This window comes from Pelodiscus sinensis, chromosome 22 (assembly GCF_049634645.1).
Source record: "Pelodiscus sinensis isolate JC-2024 chromosome 22, ASM4963464v1, whole genome shotgun sequence".
NCBI classification, from domain to species: Eukaryota; Metazoa; Chordata; order Testudines; family Trionychidae; genus Pelodiscus; species Pelodiscus sinensis.
Window position 1 is genome coordinate 885,643 of NC_134732.1, and position 27,039 is coordinate 912,681.

The 27,039-nt window shown below is 63.5% G+C and overlaps 3 protein-coding genes across 7 annotated transcripts in view; 1 reads left to right on the top strand and 2 right to left on the bottom strand.

The window, feature by feature from the left end:
* Positions 1-389: 389 nt before the first annotated feature.
* ENTPD8 (ectonucleoside triphosphate diphosphohydrolase 8) lies at positions 390-14,552 on the bottom strand. Of its 3 annotated transcripts, none has more exons than XM_075905841.1 (10): positions 14,446-14,552; positions 10,068-10,199; positions 9,551-9,668; positions 8,445-8,595; positions 6,878-7,037; positions 5,596-5,826; positions 3,332-3,595; positions 2,809-2,919; positions 2,254-2,391; positions 390-1,417 (listed from the first exon to the last, which is right to left on the bottom strand). In XM_075905841.1, exons 1-10 carry the CDS (start codon positions 14,485-14,487, stop codon positions 1,226-1,228), a joined length of 1,539 nt encoding a protein of 512 aa, XP_075761956.1. In that variant the 5' UTR covers positions 14,488-14,552; the 3' UTR covers positions 390-1,225. The 3 variants fall into 3 exon arrangements, with proteins under 3 accessions (XP_075761956.1, XP_075761957.1, XP_075761959.1); XM_075905842.1 differs by lacking the exon at positions 14,446-14,552 and adding an exon at positions 12,065-12,237; XM_075905844.1 differs by lacking the exon at positions 14,446-14,552 and adding an exon at positions 12,102-12,225.
* Positions 14,553-14,819: 267 nt separating this feature from the next.
* Positions 14,820-23,692, top strand: LOC102445405 (ectonucleoside triphosphate diphosphohydrolase 8-like). Of its 2 annotated transcripts, XM_075905837.1 has the most exons (10): positions 14,820-14,975; positions 15,175-15,328; positions 15,518-15,635; positions 16,078-16,228; positions 16,715-16,874; positions 17,266-17,483; positions 18,923-19,186; positions 20,284-20,394; positions 21,299-21,436; positions 23,286-23,692. In XM_075905837.1, exons 1-10 carry the CDS (start codon positions 14,820-14,822, stop codon positions 23,496-23,498), a joined length of 1,683 nt encoding a protein of 560 aa, XP_075761952.1. In that variant the 3' UTR covers positions 23,499-23,692. The 2 variants fall into 2 exon arrangements, with proteins under 2 accessions (XP_075761952.1, XP_075761953.1); XM_075905838.1 differs by lacking the exon at positions 15,175-15,328 and having other exon boundaries at positions 17,253-17,483.
* A 2,106-nt stretch (positions 23,693-25,798) lies between these two features.
* LOC102445643 (ectonucleoside triphosphate diphosphohydrolase 8-like) overlaps positions 25,799-27,039 on the bottom strand; it is a 37,048-nt gene continuing 35,807 nt past the window's right edge. For both annotated transcript variants that reach the window (XM_075905846.1, XM_075905845.1), the window contains exon 10: positions 25,799-26,740. In XM_075905846.1, the coding sequence (XP_075761961.1) occupies positions 26,561-26,740 (180 nt within the window). In that variant the 3' untranslated portion in view covers positions 25,799-26,560. The remainder of the gene's footprint in view (positions 26,741-27,039) is intronic.

Consider the following 27,039-nt stretch of genomic DNA (forward strand, 5'->3'; position numbering starts at 1 on the left):
CCACAGACAGGCGCCCTGCTGCGAGGCCAGTCGCTGCCTGTACCTGGTGCATGGAGTGGGGTTGTCTGGCCCACGTCCTGCTGCAGCGGCCTTGGCTGGCCCAGGCACACTAGCCGCAGACTGGAGGAGGGAGCTGCCAGCAAGGAGCCCTTGTTTCTCCCCCAAGAGCCTGAATCTGTTCACCTTTGGGGGTGCTGTAAAACCGCCCCTCCTGCGGGCTGAGGGGGGGCTGGCTGAGAATTCCTGGCGGGTCCCCTGGAGTCGGTGTGTTGGACAGGAGCCTGTGATGCTGCTGGAGGGAGTGTGCCTGTGAAGAGGTGTGTCTGTGCGCAGAGCTGAGGCGTTGGGGACGGAAGGGCTATTTCAATCAAATCTAGAAACCAGGCAGGGCCAGTGACAGGAGACTGCTCGTTATTTTCTCGTCTGTGAAATGCCAATAAATAGTTCTAAGAAAACGGACTTTGACCCTGAGAGACAGGCTGCTCCATGACAAGCATTTCCTGCTCCGGCTTCGGTGGGTGTGAGAGACGAGCGTTCCAGCTCTGCTGCAGGCCCGGGAAGCGACAGCCTAACACACAGAGCAAGCAGGCTTCTCCCCTAGCCCAGGACACAGGCCTGGTGGGGGGCAGGACTCCGAGGAGGCTGCCATCTTCTCAGCAGAGTGCTGCCCACAGCTGCAGCCTCATTTCAGGCACAAAAGGGCCAAGAGGCGGCGTGACTGGAAGGTGCAGAACACCTCCCAATCTGCCTGCGCACTCGCCTCCCTCACACTCGGGAGCCGGACCTGCTGGTGTGGCTGGCTCCTGTTCCTTCTGTGTCGCCCATCTCGCAGTGAGTGGTCAGCCGGCCAGACCTCTGTGTAACCACACCTGGACTTAGCTACAGCCTGTCTGGAGGGAGCCAGGCTCGACTGAAAGGCGTCAAGTGATGGAGGCACCCCCCCCCAGGTTTAGTCAGTGATTAGTTACCCTCCCTATTTTAAAACCATTCCTTATTTCTAGTCCCAAAGTGTCTAGTTCAGCTTTCAGCCGCTGACTCGCAGCCTGCTGGGTTAGAGAGACGTCTCTGGCCAGCATTTCTCCCCCGGGAGGTGTTTATACGTGCCTGTCAGATCAGCCTCGCTGAGAGACACTACGAGGTACCCTGAAGAGACAGCACGTGCCTTGACATCCTCCTCCAGCCGCCATCGCCTGTGCCACGTCCCCTCCGCCCAGCACGTGAGCTGCTAGGCGGGGTTCCACAGGCACTGGACGAGCACAGCCACCAGTGCCACTGCCATGGTCAGGACGATGAAGACGATGGCAGCAGCCCACAGGCCGCACTGCTGCCCTTTCACTTGTTCCGGGGCCTCGGCTGGGATCATGCTGGTGAGGTTCAGCATGTAGCCCAAGGCCCAGCCGATGTCCGTGTTCGCAGCCTGGGGAAGAGCAAGAGGGCACTTTACTGAGCTGGCAAAGTGCCTGGAGCCTGAGCCCCTGCTTGGGGGGAAGGAATTCCTGGGCCGCTCTCTGCAGGTCCTGGCCCCTGAGACCAACACAAAGCAGCCTGGCTAGCTGGAGCCTGACTCAGAAGCTGTGTGTGGCACAGGGAGGGCATTGCCCAAGGTCACTGGGGTCTGCCAGCAGGAGCAGCACACTGGGAGCCTGGCACCCCGGGCCCTCACAGGGCCGACTCGCTGCTAATGCCCTCCCACAGCTCGCCCCCAGAGTCCCAGCTGCCGCGCCATTCTGGGATTGTTGCAGGCCAGCTCTGCTCAGCATGGGGCCCAGAGCCTTTGGGTCCAAGCAACGCCAGGCCTTGGGGTCTGGCAGCCACTGCCATATGCGGAAACAGACAGTGCCCCTGCAGTGACCCCTCGGGTGGATGATTTTGTTTCATTTTCCCCTTACAAAGCATGTCTCCTTCTCCACTCTTCCCTGTCTCCGCCCTTCCCCTCCTATCTTCTTGTGACTTCTGGGCTACCCCAGCCCGCTCGGGGGCAGGCGCCTGCTCTTTTACTCCCTCGGACTCCACTGAGGTCAGTGAGCTGGTTTGAGTTTGCCAGTGCAAAGTGAAGCTGACTGCTTCTCGGGAGTGGGAGGAGCAGAACTCCCTGAAGACCTGCTCTTCCTTTCTCAGCCAGGAGGGAGGGTTCAGCCAGTCACACCAGTGGGCACAGGCTGGAGATGGTGTCCCTGGGACGAGTGACATGCCACTCCAGAGAGCCAGCCGCTGCCCGGTGGCTGCACAACTCGACCAACAATGGCTCCTTACCTGTTGGCGGAAATGGATGTTGCTCCATGATTGCTCATCAAATTTATAGCCCTCGTGTAGCAGCGTCAGGATGAAAGAGGCCGAGGGGCAGTAATCACGGAGGCGGCTGGGTCTCTCCTGCGGGAAGCTGGCCTGCAGCTGAGAGAGCCATTGGGCAGCAATGAGCAAGGGCCCTGCAAAAAGCCCAGCTTCCCCAGGGGCGACCAAAGAGTAACATGCAGGATCCGTTTCTAGGAACCGGCAAAGCGTCCGTCTCCAGCTCAGCCGTCAGCCCACGTGGGCCCCGCGACGAGGGCAGGAAGCCTTTTTAGCAGGTGTCAGGACTTTACCCTGGAGCTGAGTCCCATTGAACCCCTTCAAATCTGAGAGCGCTGCACTTCCTAACCTGTCGCTCCCTGGACACGGCTAGGCCAAGCCTTTCCGTCGGGCTGGAGTGCAACTCCCACCTGCTCATGGGCCTTCCCAGCTCCTCTGCTTCGCCTGGCTTGGCCTGCAGCTCTGGGGCTTAGTAGGCAGCGAGGCCTGGAGCTCCTGGCTGCTACCAGCAAGTCTCACCTCCGTCCAGCTTTTCGTGCAGAACGCCCAGGCAGTGGCATTGGTGGTGCTCAGGGGCTGCCCACCGGTCAGGTTCAGGAAGTGGAAGGTGTAGTAAAACCCGGAAAAGGCCTGTGCAAGAAGACGGATTAAGCCCGTTTCCTTCAGAAGACGCCGCAGAGAAGGGCAACGAGGATCGGTAGCTTTCCTGTCTGGAAAACTGCATCCCGGTGAACCCCGAAGTGCCTTATGGCTGTCAAGAATGTCTCCCTCCTCCCATCCGAGGCAGGCCAGCACTCTGCGCACCTTTCACAAGTGAGGAAACTGAGGCACAGAGCGATGCCCCAGCCTGCTCCACGCCACCATCTCCCTGCCAGCTTGCTCCCCTTCCCACTGCTGCCATGAGTGCAGCGTGATCCTGCCCCCTGCTGCCCGGGCTCCGGAAATCCCTCAGGTTGTGTCACAGGGCCCAGGGCATGAGGAAAGGGGAGGAGTGGGGATGGGGACGGGGGCATCCGGGAGCGAAGGGGTGACGGCTCCTTACAAAGAACTGCCCGTGCGCCGGCGGCTGGTAGACCCCGTTGAACCCGCAGGTCCTGTTGGCCCCGCAGGCGGTGAAGTTGAAGAGTTTCCGGACGGCCCGTCTGCACTCCGCCGGGGCCCCCGTGCCCCGCACCGTGAGCACCTGCTGGGGGTCCTGGGCAGCTGGTGCTGGGACGCAGGGACTGGCATACAGGGCAGCGGCGGTGACGTTCTCCTCGTAGCCCCGGGGGTAGCACGGGTGGGAGAGCTGCAGGGAGGGGTTCTCCTAGGGAGAGGGGAGCCCATCAGCAGCGCTCAGGCTGGGTTGGCAGCCACAGCCTCCCCTCCCTTTCCCCAGGGCTGGGAGAGGGCTGGCTCAGCTCCTAGGAACCTCCTGCAGGATCTGGACAGCAGCAAGAACTGCCCTCAGGGCTTTCTTGCCTTGTCACCATGCTGGGCACTGCAGGCCCTGCCCCGGGACAGAAAGCCACAGGGCGGGTCAGAGCCTGTGCAAACCGCACTCTGGGGCTGGCTGGCGCCCGGCTGAGATGGCAGCCAAGAAATGGTAAGGAGGTCACTGCCCCTTCGGCACCTACTACTCTGCTAGTGTGGCATGCTCCCCCTGAGCTCTGCAGCCCCAACCTTCCCCCTTGCCAAGCTGCGGTTCCCCTCCACTCCCTCCAGGTTTGCACATCCCCAGCACGGCCAGAGCATGGCTGAGCTCTCAGGACCTGCGCGTCTCTGCGTGAACTCAGGCCCCCCCAGGCAGTGCTGAGTTTCCACCCCTTGCATACCAGCTCCTCAGGGAGGGCAAGAGTGGACCAAAGCACCAGCCTCTTTGTGGGAGGGGGGTTGGCAAGCCTAGGACTGGACCCCACCCGCTGGTCATGTCTGCACAGGGCCTGGCTGAGCCCGGGCACTCTGGCACTGAGCACTGCTCCTCTGGAACCCGGGCAGGGCCAGGCGGCCAGGGGAGGCTTCAGGAGCACAGAGGCGATGCCCAGGGAGCTGCCATCCAACCCCGCAGTGCAGCTGCTGCGGCAGGCGAGGGGATCCTAGGAGCTCCAAGGCAGAGCGCTGCTGTGTAGCTGACTGGCCCATGGGACCTTCCCACTGATCTCCTTCCCCTCGTGCCACTGGCGGCGGCTGTAGATTGTTAGCACAGTGTTAAGTCCAAGGAGAGGACTAGCCAGCAGGGGAGGGGGAGGGCGACAGGGTAATAAATCACATAACTGGGAGTCACACCCTCCTCGGTGATCTCTGGCAGCTTCCAGGGCATAGGAGAAAGAAGGGAAACTGCTTCTGGCTTTGGTAGGGAAACCCTGCCTCAGCCCAGGACTGGCGCAGGAAGTAGAGTGGTGGGGGCCCACCAGAGCTCACCTTGGTGGATTTGGCCTGTGGGCTATTACTGCCCACCCCCGCTCTACTGTTTGATCAGAGTTCCACACATCAAATCTGCTTTTCCTGCTCTGTGCCTAAAGGAAAGCTGCTGACAGAGTCCCAGTCCCCCAGCGGGGCGGTCGCCTCAGATCAACACACTCTGCTCTGGCAGGCCAGGGCCAGGTACCCATTTGCTGGTGTGCATGGGGTCTGCACAGGGCTTAGCTCGGGGCTTGTACAGGCACCCCCGCCCTTGGCGCACAGCCTCACGGGCTGCTCTCCCCAAATGATCCCGTTTGGCTGGCGTTGGATTGTATCCGGGCAGGGCGAGAAAGGGTTGTTAACCTCCTGTGAATCCGGGGGTAGGACTGTGCCTGGCATGCCCTGACCGCGGGGTGCAGCCTCAGCAAACCGGCACTCACTAAGCTGATGCCAAAACCCAGGGGAATGGAAGAGCCCCACGAAGCGGCACTGCAGTGCTCCCATCCTGTTGCAGAGGGGCCCGGAGCTCTCTGAAATGTCAGGCCCTTGTGCAATTGCCCCCTTGCCTCCCTCAGCAGGCCTGAGCAGGAGAACGGGCTTTTCACGGGGCAGCTGGAGGTCTGACAGCTGCCAAGTGTGCACCTCCTTTGGAGACTCCTGGCACGGAGCTGTTCTCTGCTCCCAGCCACGCGTCAGCTGCTTGCTGCTCGCAATGTGTCCCCCGGTCTGACTGGGAAGGACCCCTCTCCCGTAGAGAAGAGGCTGGGGATTTTCCAGATTTTTTCACTCCTGTTCCATATAATCAAAAAGACATTTTCCAGCCCAGAAAACGTCTTGATTGAAAATTGTTGACCAGGACTCTCAGGGACTGACCTGCCCAAAGTGGAGGGGAAAGGCAGTGCCCTGTGTCATAGTCATTTATACCTCTCTCAGGACTGCCAGCAGCCTCTTCAGGGCTTGGTCTCGCCCGTAGCAGAGGTAGCTGTGGGTGTAAACCGAGTAGTTGGCCCCGTACAGCCGGAAAAGGACTTGGGTGCTGTTGTCCTCGACGGTCCCCCTGGGCTGGAATGTGATTTGGGTTGAGGCTCCTCCAAGATCCAGAGCTCCCAGAACCTCAGCTGCCTGAGGCTGTATCCATTTCCCTGCAAAGGAGAACTGCCCCCCCCCCACACACACACTAAGGATTCATTCAGGCTGAAGAAAATCCACGTTACAATCACTTCAGCAGGCTGTGGCAGGCAGCGTAAGCTGTGCCCTGGCCTCCTGGGTCTCCACGTCCCTGTGTAGCCCGGAGTGGCGGGTCCACATCTTGCGCTCAGTGCCAAGCCCAGGTATTCAGGGCTAGAGCCTCACCTGCAGCTTCCCTTGCTCCTAGCCAGAGCTGCAGCGACTGACACCAGCTGGCAATCTGGCCGTACCGAGTGCCTGCTTTACCAGTTCACGTGGTTTCTTCAGTGACGATAGTGGACCTGCTGGGGTGGGTGCTGCCCAGGGATTGGCACTGAGACCAGAGGCTGAGCCAGAGAATGAGTTTGCAGCCTTAGCTGGGAGCCAGGTGGCTCTTAGCTCAAGCTCCAGAGGCCCCCGGTTTGGGTCCCTCTCTCGGCATTACAAAAACAGCAGCAAAAGCAACCGAGAGGAGTAGAAATATCTTCCCCAAACTGCCCGAAAGGAAAAGACCTCTGGGTTGTAAGTTTCAAAAGAAAACAAATATGAGTTTGTTAGAAGCATCAAGAGATGTGAGAAAAGAGGGAACTGTGGCTTTCTGGGCCAAAGGAGGGGCAGTGCTAATAGCCCACTGGGTTATATTCATGGGGCATTACCTTCCTCCTATTACCTGGGAAGGCTCCTACCCCATGCAGATGCCAGGGCTTGGCACAGGACAAGGCCTTCCCGAGTCCAAGCACGTCCTGGGTGCAATGCTGACAGCTGCTGTAGCGATTTAAAGGTTTCCCTGTTGTGGACAGACACCACCCAGTGTCCTACCATCCCAGCCAGCTTCCAGATCCCTGGATTCCCACGTGGCATGGGAATTCCCAGCTGGAGGCATGATGGGACAACCCAGAGAAGGGGGCATGTCTGTGAAATCAGCTGGGCTATGTCAGCCTGCTGCCATGTTGGCTCCTTGTCAGGTCTGTCTCCCCTAGAAAAGAAGCAGCTCAGCTAGCCAAGCCCACTCCACCCCACCCCGCACCCTGGCACTGACCTTGACGAGTGTCTCCAGCAGGTAGTTGATCGTGATCCAGCCAAAGGACCCTTCCTCGTTCCCAGTGAGGATCTGAGCACCCTGGAAAGCCACCGGGTACTGCCGGATGGTCCTGGAGACCTCGGCAAAGACCAGGTCGGCCTTTGTGCTGTTCTGCTCCCTGTGAATGGGGAGGAGAGAGAGTCCACTGGGCCCTGATGGACACAGCATGGCACGCATGGTGGCTGCAATGGAGGCTAGCATACAGCACTATGGTCCATAAGGGGTTAAAACAACCCTAGGTCAAAGCTGGGGCTGGGCCCCAATCAGAAGGGGGTTGGAGTAGCCAGTCAGGGCCTGACTAGGTCCCCAACGTGGTGCCCGCGGGCACCATGGCGCCCACCGAGTGATCAGGGCCGGCCCTGCCCCGGGTGCGCAGCGCATGGGCCAGCCCCGGCCCCAGGCACGTGGGCAGCCCTGTCCCCAGGGGTGCGTGCACGGCCCCGCCCCGGGTGCCCGGCAGCCCCAAAGGACTCCTGGTGCGGAGGTGCCCACACTCTTGCTCCAGCTATGGAGCAGGAAGGGCCTGGCTACCAGGGACACTAGTGGAGCAAGGCAGCTCTGGCTGAGGCCTTGCTCTGGCTAGAGGGATATTAGGGCTTCAGGGAGGCAGCCAGGGTAAGAGAAAGCAGCAAGTCCGCACCCTTTGCCAGGGATGAGTACCCTGAGGCGGGGCAATTGGCAATGAGTCACTGAGGTAAGGTGGGGAGTGGGGTTCCCTGGGAGGGGAAACCCTGGAGTGTGGGGGCACTGCCACGGGCAGTACCATGAGGAACAGGGACATGGGGCCTGAGGGGTGGTGAACTGACAAAAGGGTGGGTAAGAGAGAGGCGGAAGAACTAATTCCCAGACTGGCCAGCAGGAGGCGCTGTGGGGGTGAGTCTCAAACTGCTACAGGCCCCCTTGTGCATTCAAGGGACACGCACGTTAACGTCTATTGCAGGTAGGGCTGCCAGATGGTTTCTGAAAAAATACCAAAAAAAGGCCCCCGAGAGTTGTTAAGGGAAAACCCAGCATGGCCTCTAAGAAATGCTTTTGAGGCTTTTTGGCCCTAACAGGCAGCCAGTGGCCGCTGACCATCTCGCCTCCCTGCGCGGGGCCGGACAGCTCCCCGCGGAACCCGGTAAGCACCCGGGAGAACGTCTGAAAGTCCCAGACATTTCAGGTGTTCGGTATGTTCTGAATTTTTTTACCAGACAGGAGCGGAAAACACCGGACTGTCCGGGTCAATACCGGACACCTGGCAGCCCTACCGCCGGGAAGCTGGGGGCGGGGGAGTCCGGAAGAGCCACAAATCGTGTTCCACTGAGAACGGAGGAACCAGCTCACCACACAGGGTTGGCTTGTACATGGCCAGAGGTGAGTGGCTAATCAATGGCCACCTCCTCCCTACAGCCACTGCCGGGCCTCCCCATCTACGGTATCCGTCCCCTGCTCCCCTTCCCTACAACTGCTGGGGCCACCCAGCGCCCCTCCCCCTTCCCGGCCCCACGTCTCTGGCACGGCCCCTGCCAGGCACTGCGGGTACCTCAGCAGCCGCATGCCCGCGGTGGCGCCGAGGTAGGCGGGCGTTTCTCGCTGTTGCTTGGCGGGGATGAGCGTCATGGCTGTGTCCAGACAGGCCCTCAGGCTGGCCCCAGCCCCAGCAGGGTCGTCGGCGTAACTGGAGATCCCGGGGCCTGGAACAATCCCCGTGAGAACCTGAGCTCAGCTGGGCGGGGGGCAGAGACCCACAACCGACATCGTGGGGCTGTGGGCCAGAGCCCCTCCCTGTCCTTTCCGCCTGGAACCCCACACACCCCTTGGTGCTCCGGCCAGGGAGCAGGGCTGGGGCATGGCGGCTCCTCAGCGGGGCGCCCATCAGACCCTGGGAATACTGGACTGTCCAGCACAGCTGCAGCAGCCTCCTCTCATCCAGTCACAGCTGAATGCAGCTCCGGGGAGCCTCGGCAGACACACTGTCTCATGGTGACACCCGGACTGAGTGTCTCCCCACCCCCGCTCTGGGCGTGTTCTCGCTGGTGCAGGTTGCAAAGCCAGTCGGGGCCCCGGGCAGAGCTGCCCGCCGTGGCGGGGCCAAGCTAGGAGTGCTGACCGCTGTGCCACTGGCAGCCGAGCAGGAACCCGTTTGTGCAGGGAGGAGGGAAGCAGGCGTGCACGTGGAACATGCTCCAGGTACACAGTTGTGTGCGTGGGGCATGGGTGGCTTGCTGCTAGGAAAACCTCCTTCTGTTTGTAGATTGTATTTCTGGGACCTGCTCTCATGAGGCCAGCCCCTCCCACGTGCTGGGGCTGGACTGGGGATGACAATATTTACCTTCCCCAGGCTGCAGGGCCCCCACAGCTCCGCCAAGCCAAGCTCCCCCCTTCAGGACCTTTGGTTTGAGCTGATTGAACAGCTCCCTTGGCTGCCTGTGGCCTCGCAGCCTCGTTTGAGCACCCAGAGCGCTAAAGCAGAGGATTCAACTGGGCATGAGCCATGCTGCTCTCTGCTGGTCAGTCAATACCCCTCTGCTGCCCCTGGCCCCCGCTTGTGCTGCAATAACCCTCTGCGGACACGGCCTTTCCCCCGCACAGCTGCAGCCTGCTCGGCACGGGGCCCGGGGAGAGAGAGAAACGTCTGATCCCGCCAACCTTCCGCAGTGCAGGCCGCGGCCTGGCTGACGATGCCGGTGCCGTTCTCCTTGCCGGCCGGCCACTGGTAGACGTAGAGAGTCGTGTGCGAGGAGCCGGCGTCCAACACCAGCCCGTACTGGAGGGAGAGCCGCAAGGAGACGGGTCAGAGAGCCCTGGTGGCTGCCCACAGGCTGGGGGATCCCTCCTGTCCCCAGGCAGGGTCACACATGGGCAGGCAGGCAGTGCAAGTTCAGAGCCCGGGGCAGAGAGCAGCCAGCAGCAGCTGCGACCAGACAAAGGCCGGCTCTGAAATCACAGGCCCCGCTGCATGAGCTCGCAGGGAAACCTCTGCCCATGCTCAGCAAGGGGAACGTTCTGTGTCCGGTAGTCCAGGCACAGGGGCAGTTCTAGGGCTGCTAGCCGGTGGGGTTGTGCAGAGCATCACCCTCTTCCCTTACACACCCCAGGCGTGCCCATCCCTTCCGCAAAGACCCAAACTCTTGGTGGGGCTACCTGGCTGCAGCCGCGCTCCTACCTTGGTGCTTGGAGGCAGATAAACATCCTTCACGCCCACAACTGAGAGGATGAGCGCAATGGTGCCACAAACCACAGTAACTGCTAGGAGACACCCCACAGCAACCGCCTGGGGCCCCCGTCCCATGGTGACCTGCAAGGGAATGGGCCCCAGGTGAGAGCTGTCATGTTGGTAGCACCAGCCTGAACATTTCCACCTTCCTATTCGCCAGCTAACAGCTCAGCTGCTGGTGTCTCAGCTTCCCCAATTATCACCTCTACTATCATTAGCTCTCAGACATTTACCTCCCCCCTCATCCCCCTCCTGTTCTGAAATGTGACTTGTCCTTTCATGTGTGTTCATTTTTTTAATTGTACCCTTTGGTATCTATGGTTGTGCCAATTTTCTTCCACTATTTGATCTGAGGAAGTGGGTCTGGCCCACGAAAGCTCATCACCTAATAAACCATCTTGTCAGTCTGTAAAGTGCTACACCGTCCTGTGTTTTGTTTCAGCTCCATATGGTGGGTCTTGCGAGAGTAACACCCCCAGTGGGGCTGGAACTAGCTACCATCTATTCTCCGAAGCACTGGCCCTCCCTCAGTTTGCCTAGGGTGCCCTCCTCGTGCAGGTGGTGTGGCAGACACCACCTGTCCTTGCTCTTCACAGGAACTTCGCAGCCTGGCTTTCTAGGCCCCCTGTTCCAAAGAAGCATCTGGAGCCATAGGATAGTTTGAAAGTCCTCAGGGATAGTGCCCCGTGTAAACGCCCTGCAGACATGCTCCGGTTCTCTAGAACATGCTGGACCTTCTCTGAGTGGGGGGCTGGACTAGACCATCTGAGGTCTCTTCCAACCCTCATCTTCTAGGATTGTGTGTGTGACGAGATGACCCCTTTCCTACAGGCCAGCAGGGTGCTGAGAGCCTCAGGCACCCTTTCTAGGATCAGGACCTAAACCAGAGCCATTCTAGCAGCATAATCCATGTGAGAAAATGCTCCAGTGCAAAGGCCTCCCTGCCTAACGTGCAACAGCTGAGTAAAGACCCTGGGCTGTACACCCTCCTCTCCCTCTTTGCCCTCCACCCTGCTGTGTGGGTTCTGCTCGGTCAGGGACAGGGCGGGGATGAACAGAACCAGAGACGCCAGCAAGCAGGCGGGCAGACAAGCGGACTGTAGTTTTGCCTTAGCCCGCAGGGCCCCCATGTTCCATTCCCAGCTGAACCCTGACCTCCTGCATGACCTTGGTCAAAGAGCTTCATCTGCCCCATGCCTGTTTCCCCATGTGTGCAGTGGGGTGAGTGCTCCTGTGCATCGTGGCTCAGGTCCTACAATGATGGTAGGCTGGCCTTTTGAGCCTAGCCCTGCCCAGCACGATGCAGCCCTTGGAAACAGGCTCCGCCGAGTTCACCGTTGCTGGCCCGTTTTGTAGCTTCTGCACTAGCTGTTTACCAAGCACGCGCAGCGTTTGGCTGCCCAGCAGGACGCGAAGCACAGTGCATTTGGGGGTGGCTGGCCTTACAATACCCAACAGTCACATGTTGGGAGCAGGTTTTACTGTGCACGTCTTGGAAGAGGCTGTCGGTGGGCACACAGCGGGGGTGGGGCACTCCAAGACTGGGGACGTGGTCAAGGGCAGCACTTTGCTGTGGAGAGGGTGTGGGATGTGGGACGGAGGTTGGGTGCAGAAAGGAGCTGGGGTAGGGAGCCGTTGGCCAGACTCTTTCCATCTCTCCCAGCCTATCCTCCACGAAAGCTGTGCAGCCACAGGCAGGGAGAGGCCAGGGCCGCTTTGCAAGGAGCGGCAGCTGGCATGGCTGGTGCACAGCAGGGAACAGAACGGTCTCCCGTGGCCAGGCTGGAACAGCTGTGCTAGCCGGAGAGCAAAGTCCCCGACTCAGACTCCCCCGCGCAGGGCGGCTGGGCTCTCCCAAGTCCCTGTGCAGCTTAGACCTGCACTTCTGGGGAGCTGCCAGACTCTGCCAGGAGCGCCCGCCCTTCCCCACAGCCCTCCTGCCTCACCTGCGCCGTCCCCCCGAGGAGGCGGCGGTGGGCTCACCCAGGGGGGGCTCTGTCCTGGCCTTGCATCAATCCCTGCAGCGCGGCGCCGTGTGCCTGGACAGAGGCTCCGGCACAGCCCAAAGGAGTCGCCTCCCTGTGGCCCACAACCAATCACCCGCCCCTGGAAGCAGGCCAGCCAGCCTCCCGCTGGCAGGCCAAGGTGACGCAGCAGGTGAGGGGCTGGCCGGACTGTCTCCCCAGCTCTGGTTTAACTGCTTCGCTGCTGGGAGAGCAGGGCCGGGCAGCCTGGACAGGAGCCTCATTTGGTCCTTTGGATGCTGCCCTGCCTGCCCGGCCGGGAGCCCCACTCCCAGCTGGCAGGGACCTGCTTGCAGATGCTGCTCCCCGGGTCCCTGCCCTCCCGGCCGGCAGCGAAAGGAACGTGGCTGGAAACGTCTTGCCAGAGCTGACGGCAGCCTCCAGGCCTGGGGGCAGGGAGCCCCCGTAGAAACCAGCTTCGCTCAGGACTCCCTGCGTCTTCAGCCCAAGTTACGTTGCTTTGAAAGCGGCCTCCTGCCTCAGGCCCTGGATCTGTGGGGCCGGCTGCTCCCTCCGGCTGTGGCTGGACAGTGCACAGTGAGCGACCTCAGTCCCACGCCCCTGCTATTCCCATCCTGCCCCCCTTGCACCCCACGTTTCCCTCCTGACCTGCAGCCCTCCTACCATTGCTACCCTCCCCCTCGCCTCAGCCCACAGCCCCCACCGCTCACGCTAGGCCTTCTGCCCTCGTAGGGCTCCTCTCCGGGGCAAACCATCCACTGGGGCTTTGTGCGGGGATTGAGGCAGTGGGGCCCAGTGGACGGAGGCTCAGCGACCTGGCCTCACTGTCTGGACCTGCCATGGCCACGATTTCTCTGGCCTGCCGCCCACTCCTGCCTATTGGGGCCAGGTGCTTTGGGGTAGGGGCTGTCTGTGCCCACGCCGAGCCTGGCACAGTGTGTCACTGTCCTGGGGCCACTGCCAGTCCCCTCCAATGCCAGCTGCAGACCGGCCCTGCAAGCCCCGGGGCTCCCCTCTGTCTCTGCCGGGACCGCACGGCGGGGAGGGAGGTATCCGCTACTTTTGCACACACAGATGTGGAGCCCGATTCTGAACCACGCAGGGCTCCGCCCGCAGAGTCACTGCCCCTCCAGCGGGCGCTAACCAGGGCTGCCGGCCGGAGCGGGAGAGCGAGTCGGGGTGTGCGCCCCGTTGCCCCGCGCAGGGTCGCTCTGCCGAACGCGCCCGGGGTGCAGAGCGGGGCTCCCCGGACCCGGAGCGCCAGGGCCGGCCCGGCTCCGGTTCCCAGCGTGGAAGGGCCGCCGGGGCCGGGGCTGGCTCCCGGGAGGGGAGGGGCTGGGCCTGGGGCGGGACCCGGGCTCGGCAGCAGCTTTTGCTTTCGCTTCGCTCCCCGTTGCCGGAAGCAGCCGCGGGCCGGGCCGGGCCGGGCTCACGCTGCGCTGCCCCCGCGGGGTCTGTGAGCCGAAGCGGATCGGCTCGGCTGGTACCGGCTGGGCGAGGGACCTCCCGGGCTGGGGGCAGCGTCTGCCCTGCCGCCCTAACCCCCGGGAACTGGCCTTGTCGTCCAGCGGCAGAGAGTTCCGCAGGTTCGCGGGGCGTTGTGGGAAATGGCACCTGCTCCCCCCTTGGCACCTAGCAGGTCTCCAGCTGCAGCCTGAGTGTCTGTTGGGGCACCTGGCCCGCCCGCCCACACCTCGCATTTAGCGCCATGCCCTGCATTGGGGGGCTCAGCGTGACCAGGGCTCCAGCAGAACCCCCCTCCGGTTCCGAGCCCCGCAGCCCCTCGGTGGGGCCAGAGGCCTGGCCAGTCGGGGTGGCCACGCCGCCACAAGGAATTTGCCAGGCAGGAAAGTGCCAAACCCTTCTGGCTACTCGGGCATCAGTGAGGTGAACAGGCAGGGAAGGGGGGGACGGGAAGGGAGAGGGCTGTGTGTGGAGCACAGCGCTGTGAGGCCTCTGCCAGGGCTGGGTCCCTGCTCTGCTCGGGGCTGCCCACAGTCCGACCATGCCCCAGAGAGCCCACAGAGCAAACGCACGTCACAGGGCCGCTCCCGGTGCGGGGCCTTGGCTGTACCCCACAGCCCCTCTCCTGGGGCCGTCTGCCTCTGGAGAGCCGACAGGGCCCGTTCTCGTCCCGCAGGAACCTACTGCACCCCTGGGCGTGTGCGCAGTGACACCCCCCCCCATCGCCACCGTCCCCTGGCTCCCTGCAGAGCCTGTGGGGAGCAGCCGCTGTGTGGCTGGGCTTCGCGGGTCCCTCCTGCTCCTCCCTCTCGCCCCTGCCCCCCCCCCCCCCGCCTCATTTATCAGCCCAGGGCTGATGGGGCCAGTAGGGCTCTTACCCCCTGCCCAGCAGCTCGTCTGGGTTTTACTCCAGTCGACATCTCCTGGCTCCCTGACTGGCCTCCCCGGCAGTGGCTGTCCTGTGGAGGGAGGCTCCCTGCGCCGCCTTTCGCTGGAGAGAAGGCAAATACTGTGCAAGAGCAGCAGCCCCGCGGGCTCCCCGCAGCGTGGCTTCCCTGGGACCCTCAGCAGGCGCCTTCCCGCCTCTCCGGGGCCTCTCGGGCCGGCAGTGCCCCTGCCCCAGCTGGTCGCTCGTTTGCACGTGTGCCGGCAGGAGCCCAGAGACCGTGCGCTTGGCGAGGCTGGAGCAGTGACCGGCGCCGCCAGCCTTGTCCTGAGCTCAAAGCGAACCCCGGGGCTGGCTGAAGACGTGATGTCTGCTTCGCCCCAGGTCGGTGCAGCAATGTGCCAGCCTCTGGCAGGCCGGGCTGTCCGGTGGCTCCTTGCAGTGGCTGCAGGTTCAGGCGTCGCTACCCTCGTCCTCATCCTTGTTCAAGTGAAGGACGTTCCTCTGCCGCCAAGAACCAAGGTAGGCGCCCTTGCTAGAGCACACGGCCTGCGATGGGAGAGCCAAAGCCTCTGCCAGCTGGAGGGCGTGACAGCCCGTTAGAAATAAAGTCCCAGCCTTTTCCACTCCCCAGGCTGCCGCGCGGGGCCCTGCCCGAGACCGGCCTGCCGCATAACTAAACGAGCCTCTCTTGGCCTTTATTCCTCCTTTCTCTTTTCAGCTCTCTCGGGCATCACGTGTTTCCTCTCCTCCGTCCTCCTCCCCTGGTTCCATGACCCTTCCCAGTTCTCTCTTTCATCCCTGTTTTTCCAAGACTCTTGCACAACTACCACGTCCTGATTTCCCAGCCTCCGGTAGCCGTGAAGAGGCCGCAGGTTTGTCCATTCACATGTCTCCAGGGCCTGAGAGCTCAGGGGGTTTCACTGCAGGGGTGAGACTTGGGTTTACTCCACTTCCTTGTTCACCGTGTAACTGCCACGGCAGACCCCAGGGATAGAAACCAAGACCTGGTGGAAGCCTGAATGTGCAGCGTGCTGTGACCCGTCTTCTCCACCCCTCCTCAGTACGGGCTGGTGTTGGACGCCGGCTCCTCGCACACGGCTCTCTACGTCTACCAGTGGCCGGCCGGCAAGGAGAACGGCACCGGCATCGTCAGCCAGGCCGCGGCCTGCACCGTACCAGGTCGGTCGGCTGTTTCTCTCATGGCCGCTCTTGGGGGCGAAGGCAGCTGTGCTGCTGCCCTGCACGTGGCTGGCTCCGCCTAACCCACCCCCTTCTGCCTGGTCGGCTCCTGGGAGAGCGGCTGGGCCATTCATCCCGGGAGGGGTTGCTCCAAGTCCGGGGGGAGACACCAGGGTGAATCTGGCCATTGGCGTGAATCTGGTGCGGCCCCGGGTGGCCTTTGCTGCTTAGCGGCCTGCAGCCGATAGCCGTGGACCAGCCCCACCTCTCCCGGGCCCGGTTAGAGCCCAGCGAGAGCGTTCTCCACCTCTTCCCTGCGCGCTGATGCCATCGGACCCCCGACCCCCCTCCGAGCTCTCCTGCCCCCGGGGCCAGGCCAGGGCAGCGCTGTCTGCCCCTGCCCCGCCCGGCTGAGCTCAGGTTCTCACTGGGATTGTTCCAGGCCCCGGGATCTCCAGTTACGCCGACGACCCTGCTGGGGCTGGGGCCAGCCTGAGGGCCTGTCTGGACACAGCCATGACGCTCATCCCCGCCAAGCAACAGCGAGAAACGCCCGCCTACCTCGGCGCCACCGCGGGCATGCGGCTGCTGAGGTACCCGCAGTGCCTGGCAGGGGCCGGCGGGCCGAAAGGGGGGCAGCGATGGCTTCGGGGTGGAGCTTGCAGTTCACCAGAGGCTCAGGGGTGGCAGGGTGGCTAGTGTCAGTCCCCTGCGGTTTGGTGGGGGGTGTTTGGGGACAGGCCCCAGTCCGTGCGCCGCAGAGCGGGTCATGTTCTCCCGGTGCCTCTGAGCTGTGGCCTGGACACAGTCCCGGGGGTCTTGCAGGGCCGGGCTCTCCCCATCGGGCCCCGTGCAGCGGGAGGGGCTGCGGCTGTAGTTCCCAGGGTACGTACCCGCAGCTGGTAGCTGGGCGTTAAGCACCCTCCTGGGAGCTGCTGCGCTGGGGGCCGGGCGCCGGGGTCCCAGTTGGCGCCCGGGGAGTTGTTGCGGGTTGTTACCCATAGGCTGCGATTGGATTGGGCCGTCGCTGCGGCTCAGAGCTCAGGGCCCAGTGGGGTCTCTCCCCTCGCCGTCCGCAGGGAGCAGAACAGCACGAAGGCCGACCTGGTCTTTGCCGAGGTCTCCAGGACCATCCGGCAGTACCCGGTGGCTTTCCAGGGTGCTCAGATCCTCACTGGGAACGAGGAAGGGTCCTTTGGCTGGATCACGATCAACTACCTGCTGGAGAAACTCGGCAAGGTCAGTGCCAGGGCGGGGGCTGGGCTGCTCCTCTGGGCCAGCTCATTTCACAGACATGCCCCTTTCTCTGGCTCCCGCCGCAGGGCAGGCGCAGGGCTGGTGGGACACGGGACAGACCCCTCGGGAGTGCAGGGGGCACCCATCAGTAGATTCAGGGGGAGGGGGAGGGACTTGGAGGCCTCTGCTTTCCGATGAGACAGAGCTCGGGGGGCAGCCCTTGAGTGGCACGTGGTGTCCGAGGCCCCGCCTCCTAGTGCAAGAGTCACAGACGCTGGTGAGCAGCGATGCCGGGCGCTGCGTTCCTAGGGAGACGGGCGCCCTGCCCCGGCCCTCTGCTCCTAGCTGCAGGCCCCGCGGAGACTGATCCATGGGGGGCAGTTCTCCTTCACAGGCGCGTGGACACACCCGGAGGCAGCCGCAGTGGTGGGAGCGCTGGACCTTGGAGGAGCCTCCACCCAGATAACGTTTCACCCTGGCCGTGCCGTCGAGGACAACAGCACCCAGGCGCTCTTCCGGCTGTACGGGGCCAGCTACTCGCTGTACACCCACAGCTACCTCTGCTACGGAGCAAGCCAAGCCCTGAGGAGGCTGCTGGCAGTCCTCCGAGAGGTATTCTCCCTAGACGGCCCCTTCCCCAGACCTGGGCTCCCCGGGGCTCAGCACCAGCCCGCTGGGTCCCACCCTGGCCCTGCCCTTTGGAGATTGCATCGGTGGCTGTACAGTGCGGCGCCAGGCAAAGCGGGTAATAACTTGGCATGTCACAGGGAACCCTGTGCCCATCAGCTCCTCACCCTTCGCCCCTGCGCTGCAGGAGGGAAGCGGGCAGGGGGGTCCCCCCGGAGGGGCCTCTGGCCGGCTTCTCAGAGCCAGTGGCACCTGCAGCTCCCGCTGAGCATCCCTAGAAGGGTGCCTAGGACTGAGGAGCTGGCCTGGGGCGTCCAAGGTTGGGCACCTGCAGCCAAACGGGCTTGTTCCCGCTCCAGGAGTCTGCAGCCAGAGTGGGTAGAGCCTGAGTTCTCCTGGTGCTCAGCACCCCGGCCTGGGGCTGGGGATGAGCACAGCTCGGAGCCTTAGCCCGCTCCATGGCCCCACGCCACCCCACTTCCGCCCACCAGTCTGCAGCTTCCCTGCCCACGGAGCCTGGACCTGCTGCTCGTGGGCGAGTCACAGGGAGACCAGACGCCCCCTCGGTTGTTCGGCGGGACCCTGGTGCAGGGCCGCGTGCGAGCTGTCCAGGGCCCTCTGTCAAGGGTGGCTGCTGAGCTGCGACAGACACAGCCTTGGGGAGGGGCCGAGCGGGGCCCCTTGCACCCAACAGGCAAGACGTCTGGCAGGAGACTCCTGCAGGAGGAGGTTGGCGGCCGCCAAGAGGCCCTTGTTTTTGGGGCGGGGGGCTGAGGCCCGGTGGGACGTGGCCTGCTGCGGTGACTCGGCCGTGAGGGGGGAGCAGCCCCCGGTTTGCTGACTCGGCCCCTGGTACCTGCTGGACGAAACGCGTGAGGGTGCAGGGCAAAATGCCGGGGGGCCAGCGTGTTTTGTAAAGAGGAATCGGCACCTGCCTCTGCCCCCCCAGGCTCTGCCCCTGAGATCTACCAGGAGCCCGGCCTGAGATTGTCCATTCGGGTGCCCATGTGCAAGCCCCAGGGGATCCGTGGCAAGCCCAGCCCCTCCCCCCCGCCTGGGGATCTCCGGCGAGGAGGCTCTGGCTGACCCTCCCCTCGATGGTCTCCCAAAGGAGCCAGGCGGGGGGATGCAGCCTCCTAGGCCAGCCCTCGTGCTGCTGCGAGGGCCCGGGGTGCACGGCCTGCAGGAGCAGAGCAGGGCGGCTCAGGCTCACCGTGATTCTGCCCCCGCCCCATCCAGAAGTTTCATTTCTGCTCTGGCGGCTGCGATCGGGCCAGGCCCGGAGGGGCTGTTCCCGCCAGGGTGGCCGGCTGCTCGCGGTCCAGCGTGCCTGGGGCTGCCCCCGGCTTTCTCCGCTGTGGGACCTTCTTGTGGCTTGTGTGCCTGGGGCCAGGGCGGTGGCTGATGGGCTCCCCTCTCCCTAGGAGAACCCCTCCCTGCAGCTCTCCCACCCGTGCTACCCCCGGGGCTACGAGGAGAACGTCACCGCTGCTGCCCTGTATGCCAGTCCCTGCGTCCCAGCACCAGCTGCCCAGGACCCCCAGCAGGTGCTCACGGTGCGGGGCACGGGGGCCCCGGCGGAGTGCAGGCGGGCCGTCCGGAAACTCTTCAACTTCACCGCCTGCGGGGCCAACAGGACCTGCGGGTTCAACGGGGTCTACCAGCCGCCGGCGCACGGGCAGTTCTTTGTAAGGAGCCGTCACCCCTCCGCTCCGGCTGCGCTGGTGGGAGCCGGGTTAAGGGGGCGGAGGGCCCCGGGACCTCGGGGGTGCTGTGGGGGGACATTCTCCTTGGGGGCAAAGGGCAAGTGTCTGAAGGGCAGGATCAGCCCTGATGCGCAGAACCAGCTGTTGCTGCATCTCTCGCGGCATTTCCCTCCCGAGGGGGCGAGGCGCCGATGCCTGGCTGGGCGCGAGGGGCCGCGCGGGGGCGCGTTACGGGCTTAGCTCTGGCCGCCTGGGAAAGGGAAGTAGCTGCGTTGTCCGCACGGACAAGGAGAAAAGGTTCAAGTTGGCGCCAGACTCTAACTCAGCCTGGGGAAGGCAGGGCCCAGCCTGGCCTTGACGTGTGCCGTGGCGGGGCCAGGCAGGACTGCAGCCTCTGGCAGGATGACAGCGAGTCATGGGCGCCCCACGGACCCCAGGCTGGCCTGTGCAGGCCCCCGCCGCCGCGTCTACGCCGAGGCCCTGACGTGCTGGTGCAGGCAGACTTCCCTGGGTTCAGACCAGGCTGCCTGGCTGAACCGGCGTTGACTGGACCTGGCTAACACTAAACCAAAGGAAGGGCCTTGAAGAGCAGTCGGCGCGGCCCCGGGCCCAGACTCCGCACTACGTCCCCACGCCGAGGGGCCTTGGGGCAGCGCCTGCCAGCGCGGCAGAGCCGACGTACCGTGGGCACGTGACTCCGCACGGACCCTTCGCCTCAGGCCCGAGCTCAGCCCAGCGCCGCTCTGGTCTGGAGCAGCCAGCCGCTGGCGTGCTCGCCTGGCCGCCTCCGAAGGGCCGTGGGACGCACCCTCAGCCCCGCCCTGGTCAGCTCTCTGGGCTCCGCTGGCCCAGCCTGCACGTCCCTCCTCCCAGGCTGGCTAGTAGGCTCGTGCTGTGCTCTGCTCCACATCCAGCGCCCATTGCTGGGTGCCAGTGCCCTGCCCAGAGGAGGGTGGGGGGAGGCCCCGTGTCCTTGGGTCAGGGGAGCTGGGTTCTGGAGGGGCCGGGCTGAGCTCCCTGGCCTGCGGGAGGCGTCGCCGAGGGCTGCCTGCCTGGCTAACCTGCTCTCCGCTTTTAAGGCCTTTTCTGGATTTTATTCCGTCTTCCACTTTCTGAACCTGACCAGCGGGCAGCCCCTGAGTGACGTCCAAGCCACCGTCGAGCGCTTCTGTGCCAAGGAGTGGAGGGAGGTGAGACCCCAGGGAGCAGCTGGGCAGTGCCAGGATCGAGCAGCCAGGGGCCCAGGAAGCGAGAGCACACGAGGGGGCCAGTGGCCCTTCCCGGGATGTTCTGTGGGGGGGGAGCCTTGGCTTGGGCCGCAGGGTGGGGGACAGACCTGTAGTGTTCTGGTCCCCATCCCGCTGGGACTGCTCCGCCCTGGCAGGTGCCTGGCACGTCGCCACACGCTGCAGCGCTGACTCGTCCTTTCCCTCCGGCACCCCGCGTCTGGCTGAGGCGGGATCCAGCCATGCTCGGGCTGGCTGGGGGCGAGGAGGGATGAGCAGAGGGGCTGTGGAGAGGGGATTGCAAAGCCTGGCTCCAGCAGAGAGGAAACCACGGAGCTGGAGCCAGCAAGGGCTGCGCTGGCTCCGCCTTGGCTGCGCCTGTGAGCCCCGTCACTTGTGGGAGGCAGCCAGGGCTGTGCATAGGGCGGGGGAGGCAGGAGTGGGAGGGAGGCCCCTCTGCGAGGCGCTGCCGTGGGAAGGGATCAGAGGCCTGTCGGCAGGTGGCTGGAAGCAGCGAGCTCCAGCAGGCTCTAGGGGGATCTTCTGGGGAAACCCTCTGGCCTGCTCCTGTCTCTCCTGCCGAACCAGGGCTCAGACCCGTCACCCTGCCCTGGGCCCAAAGTCCGAGGGTCTCGGCCAGTGAGTGCAGGCAGGGCAGGGCCCACGGCTCAGGGATGGGATAGAGCCCTAGGTCCCTCGCCTGGATCTGGCCCAGGCTGGTAGTGCCTGGGGGGGCCTGGCTAGGGGCAGAAATGGCAGGTCTGCGGGTGCCGGGGGGCCTTGCTGACTGTGTCTTGCTGGAGGAGTCCCAGTGGGGGCAGGGTCTCCATGGGAACAGCAGGCTTGCATTGACCCCCCATGTGCGCAGGTGCAGGCGATGCGTCCTGCACTGAACAAGACCCGCCTGCAGGACTACTGCGGTGCCAGCACCTACATCCTCACCCTCCTGCTGCAAGGCTACAAGTTCTCCAACCAGACCTGGAGCAACATCCAGTTCCGCCAGCAGGTAGGTCCACTGTGCGCAGCCTGCGTCGTCCCCCGAAGTGGATCTGCTGCAGAAGAGAAGAGGGAGGGGGGATTTGAGAGCAGCCTTCAGCTCCCTGAAGGGGGGTTCCAAAGAGGATGGAGCCAGGCAGAGCCGGTTTATGCACAAGCTAAGTAAACTAAAGTTTAGGGCCTTCAGATTGTGAGGGGCCCCTAAAAGCAGAAATATTCCCAGGTGCAGTTTCGCCTGTGTCCCTTACTGGAGCTTAACACGTTTCTTTGGTAGCGCTCTGGGGCCTTTCGAATGTGACACATCTCAGGGCCTCAGCACGTCTTAATCCCGCCGTGCCGGGCTATTCTCAGAGGTGGCAGACGACAGAACCAGGAGCAAGGGAGGTGATTTACCTCCAGTGGCAGGGGCGAGGTCTAGGTTAGATATGAGGAAAACCCCTTTCCCAGGGAGGGTGGGAAGCCCTGGGCTGGGTTCCCTAGGGAGGGGGTCGAATCTCCACCCTAGAGGTGTTGGAGTCCCGGCATGACCAAGCCCTGGCTGGGCTGATTGAGTTGGGCTTGGTCCTGCTTTGGGCAGGGGGCTGGACTCCAGGACCCCTGAGGGCTCTTCCCGCTGTAATCTATGATTCTTCCTTTCCCTGCCACGGGGCGGGGCAGTGCAGCCCACTGGGGCTCTCGCTTTTGGCTTACTGCTGCCATCCAGTGGCTGCCCAGCTTCACGGCATGATTGTATTTGGATGGTGCCATCTGGAAAAAAGTTCTCCCTCTCCCTCCCCCCCTCGCCCCCAGCCAAAGAAATGGGGAATTTGGAAAGGCCATTGCGTCACCCTGCCGGCTACAATTCCCCTGCAGCCACTGCAGGTTCATCCGTCCCTAAGCGCGTTTGCTAGGCGGCTGCCCCAGCCCCGAAGGCCTGTCCCTCTCGCTCCCATAATGCCAGCCGGACCCACAGGGCAGGTGAGGCAGCCAGGAGACAGGAGCCCAAGCTCCCCTGTACGTCCTGTAACCCAGCCCTGATGAACAAGGGCAGGAAAAGGCTCTCGCACGTGTCCTCCTTCCGGGGGCAAAGGCGGTCCCAGCAAATGGAGTGTCTGTGCATTGGGTCCCAATGCAGCTCAGAGGCGCTGGGCCACATGCAGCAGGCTGGTGGGTTCAGCTGGACAGGCCCCATGTCCGCCCCAGCTCTGTGGGCCTAGATCCTGCAGTTGGGCAGATTGGGGCCAGGATGCGATTTCTGCGTGGAGGACAAGGCAGTTATCCCTTGTCCCTTGCCGCTGCCCTAGGCCCGCCCTGGGCCGCGTGGGCTGATCTGGTCTGGCAGCTCAATGGAGAGTGTCTGAACAAACCCAGTAAAGCAGCCGGCCCCCCACGCTGCGGAGATCCTGTCCACGTCTCTCCGGCACTGGGGCTTCGCACTCGCGTGGCACGCTGCATTCCCGTGCCCAGTGGGGGGAGGGCTTCATGCAGCCGGGACAGCTGGAGGTTTTGGGCGGGCTTTGCTGCTCTGGGGGACGTGGCAGCTGGGTGCTGCCTGGACCCCTCCGCTGCTGTGTGACCGGTAGCTTTCCGGATTAACAGCTGCTCGAGCCCCCTGCTCCTGGCTGGCGCGACCCTCAGGTGTTCAAGGTGCCAGGGCGGGTTTGAGAGCGGCAGTGGGGGCGGGGAGCTGTGGGGCTGGCGAGGACTCCAGGACAGGTCTCAGGACCGGGCAAGGGCTCCAGGGCAGGCTGGGGGGGCTCTGGGACGGGCTCTGAGGCCTGCGTGCATGAGAACAGGCGTGTGCTGCATTGGTGCAAACCACTGAAGAAGGCTCCCGCCCAGCCCAGTGGCCCCGCCAGACTCCTGCTTTCTCCCTTCAGGTGGCTGCTGTGGACGTGGGCTGGAGCCTGGGCTACATGCTGAACCTCACGAACGCCGTCCCCACGGAGGCTCCCGAGCGGGTGAAGGGGCAGCGGCCGGCCCTGTGGGCAGCGGCTGTGCTCACCGCCTGCCTGACGCTGGCCCTGCTCCTCTGGTCCAGCCTGGCTCTGTGCTACCAGAGGCGCTTTGCCACTTACGAGACGATGCTGTAGCCTTGGGCCAGGGCCCTGCTGTCGGACGGAGCCAGGCGGCCTCCTCTGGCCGTCGGGCAGGCCCTGGGGCCGTGCCGTGGGCAGCCCGGTGGCCCCGCGAGCTGCTGGGCCGGGGTCGGGAATGGCAGGTTTGAAGGATGAGCTGCGCTGCTGGCCCATGGCTGACACTTCCCAGTAAAACCTCAGCTCTGTGAGCCGGGCTGGCTTCCTGCTCTTCCTCCCTCCACGTGCGCAGCCCCCCACCTCCGCAGCCCCCACGCACACAGGCAGCTTCGTGCGCACATGTGCACCTTCGCACATGCACCTTCACACACACACATGCTTCTGCGCACACACGCACCTGTGCACAGGCACCGTCGCACACACACACGCACCTGCGCACACGCAGGCACCTTCGTGTACACACGTGCACCTCCGCACACACACCTTCGCACACACCTCCGCACACGCAGGCAGCGTCTTGTGCACATGTGCCTCTCCGCACACGCACCTTTGCGCGCACACACACACACACACGCCTCTGCGCACACACGCACCTGCGCACACGCAGGCACCTTCGTGTACACACGTGCACCTCCGCACACTCACCTTCGCACACACCTCCGCACACGCAGGCAGCGTCTTGTGTACATGTGCCTCTCCACACGCACCTTCGCACACACACATGCACCTTTGCACACACCTGCGCGCACACATGCACCTATGCACATGCTCATTCGCATGCACACGCACCTACGCCCATGCACACACATATGCCTCTGCGCACACACATGCACCTCTGTGCACACATGCCCCTTCGCAGATACACACGCACCTACGCCCATGCACACACATATGCCTCTGCGCACACACATGCATCTCTGTGCACACATGCCCCTTCGCAGATACACACGCACACTCCCAGCCCTGCCCGTGTGCCTAGTGTGGGGAGGTGCACGTCACTGGCTCCTAGGGAGGGTGGCTCTGTGGTTCTGGCCCAGGCCCTGGTTTGGGGAGCCCTGAGTTCTGCTGAGTCACGATGTGACCCGGGGCCACCAACTGGAAACGTTTCCAAAGCGGCCAGTGCTCAGGGCGTGTCGCCTGTGCGTACGAGCGTCACCCGTCCCGGCGGGCTGGGGGACGTGCACTCGGGGGGCCTGGCGTGCTCCTGCCGGTCCCGGGGGCTGTGCGAGCGCCTCTTCCTGGGGCCTTGGCCTCGTGGCAGAGGCTGGTCTTGTATCCCCTGGTGACCTGCTCAGCGTCGTCGCTTCCTGCAGGGCTGATCCTATTCCCCCCCCACTCTGCCGCCGCACGGCTCACCCGCTAACTCACCGACAGACACATGCACTTTCCTCCCGCATGCCCCACTGTGCTGCTTTTCCAGCCTCACGGAGGGAGGCTGCAGCCACTGGCCCAGACTACCTTGTCCTTTACTGCTTGTTTAGATCTGCCCAGAGACCTGTAGAGACAAATTGGCTCCTGCATTGTGTGTGTGCCACAAAAGTGCACCTAAATCCCCTCTCTGCACACGCCAGCCCTGGGTGGGAGGGGAGCCGTTGCCCCGATGCTCTGGAAGTGTGAGAGGGGCGTTGGGCCGATGACACCCTGACGCTTTGTGTCGCCAGCTCGGCTCCTAGCAACATACGTTTGTCCAAACGTCTTGTGTCTGTCGGGGTCTTCTGGGACGGCCGGGCGGCGCGTTGGCCACCTCGCCTTTTCTGATCCGTGCGCTGAGATGAGATTAGCTGTAGCCCCCGCGAGGCCTGAGCCGGGTCCCCAGTATCAAGTGACACAGTGGCCAATGTTCATGGCCAGACCCTCCCCTCCCAGGGCGGTTTAGCTTTGGTGCCGTTTGTGTCTCTGCACCGTGTTCTTTGCACTTGAAGCGGCGGCAGCGAGCGCAGCCCAAGCAGCCCGTGGGAATGTGCCGCTACCCAGCCCCGTCTTCCTCCCTTAATGTACACAAACGCTACGTGCATGCCCAGGGGCAGCCAGTAAATTATGGGCCCTTTCCAAGGATGAGCCAGCTGGCATCCAGCATAGTGGAGTTGTGACAAACGCTTCAAGCAGCCGGAAGGCCCCGTCCCAGAGGGCTTCTGGGGGAGGAGGGTAGGCGCTGGTGGGTGAGCACGGCAGGAAAACAAAGCAGAATAGGGTTGCCAGTTTTGCTTGGACGTGTTCCTGGAGGTTTCATCACACCAGAGGGTAGGGCTGCCCATTAATCATTCAGCCGGGAGGGCTGGCACACTGAGCCAAGGAACAATGGTCCCTCTCATTTTTTCCATCCATGTGCATAATAAATTTTTTATGTGCACCGAGGCATGCGGATGGACACCACCAATAGACACACACGTTGCCAGCTGTGGGTGCTCTGCCAGGCGGCTGGGTGGCACCTGAATTTCTCCTAGGGGCCCACCCAAGCGCCCAGTTTGAAGGGAACGCTGCCGAGGAAGCGTGCGCCTGGTGCGAAAGGCTCCGACAGCCATGGCTCCCTGAGGCCTTGGCTCCACGGAAGGAGGTTGCCAGCTCAGAGGCAGGGGCATTGCGGTCTGACCCAAGAGGCTCGAGCCCCTTCCCCAGCTGACGACAAGTCCTGACTCCAGAGCGAGCTCTGAATCCAGCAGGCCCCAGGAGTCCGGACACGTGGGCTTATTGGACAAAGGTTAATGCGGCCTGTTCCTGTGCCGCTGGGAATTGGCTGGAGGCCTCAAGTAACCTGGCCCGGGCTGGGCTCTCCCGCCAGATTTTGACAGGTACTTGGCCACCTGAAGATGCAGTCAGGCACCTAATAGCATTTTCCAACATGCCGGAGCCTCCAGCTCCTATGACACCAAGGGGAGTCAGGCAATTAAAAACCCGGCAGTGCCATTGGCCTGATTAGGTGGCTAGCTCCCTGAGAGCGCCAAGCTCCAGGAGAGCGGCTCGCAAGTGCGGGGGGCCTAGTTCAAAGCTTGCTGGGGGTCAGTTATGTTCCGGGGGGCCCCAGCCCTGAGTCCCCAGTTCACAGGAGACTAAGGCCTGGGATTGGCAGTGGGGGTGAGGGGCGCGGCCTGGCTAAGCGGTGCTCCTGCCGGATGCTCCCGCTACAGGATGTAGATGAGCAGGCCGACGAGGCAGAATGCCAGAGTCAGGACGATGAAGAAGATGGCGGCGGCCCACAGGCCGTGTGGCTGTCCTCTCACTTGCTCCGGCGCCTCCGCCGGGATCATGCTGGAGAGGTTCAGCATGTAGCCCAGGGTCCAGCCGATGTCCGTGTTCGCCGCCTGCCCAGGGAAAGCACACCCTGGTAAGAAGGGCAGGGCTGCTCCCCCAGGGAGCCGGGGGGCCCGGACTCCGGAGCGGCAGCATGGGCAGTAGCAGGTAGCTGAGTCCCTGATGGGCACACGGGACAGGCTGCCCTTGCTCTGCACCACAGCAGCGAGCCCTCGGGTTCCCCACCCACCCAGGGGAGTGGACAGCACAGAACCCCTTGGGAGTTTGGCCACCCTGGGCCCAGTCGGCCCCGGACCCAGGCTGAGCTGGGGCAGGAAGCCAAAGGGCTGAAGTGCGCCCCCACCTGAGC

What these genes read in the sequence shown, in the direction of transcription:
- LOC102445405 (XM_075905837.1), top strand. Translation starts at nt 14,820, where the DNA reads ATGTCTGCTTCGCCCCAGGTCGGTGCAGCAATGTGCCAGCCTCTGGCA. An exon ending in CGCGGCCTGCACCGTACCAG is followed by an intron (nt 15,636 to 16,077) that starts GTCGGTCGGCTG and finishes GGATTGTTCCAG; the next exon opens with GCCCCGGGATCTCCAGTTAC. An exon ending in ACATCCAGTTCCGCCAGCAG is followed by an intron (nt 21,437 to 23,285) that starts GTAGGTCCACTG and finishes TTCTCCCTTCAG; the next exon opens with GTGGCTGCTGTGGACGTGGG.
- ENTPD8 (XM_075905841.1), bottom strand. Translation starts at nt 14,487, where the DNA reads ATGTCGACTGGAGTAAAACCCAGACGAGCTGCTGGGCAGGGG. An exon ending in TGCTGGAGACACTCGTCAAG is followed by an intron (nt 5,827 to 6,877) that starts GTCAGTGCCAGG and finishes GGGGGGGGGCAG; the next exon opens with TTCTCCTTTGCAGGGAAATG. An exon ending in GCACGAAAAGCTGGACGGAG is followed by an intron (nt 2,392 to 2,808) that starts GTGAGACTTGCT and finishes TGGCTCTCTCAG; the next exon opens with CTGCAGGCCAGCTTCCCGCA.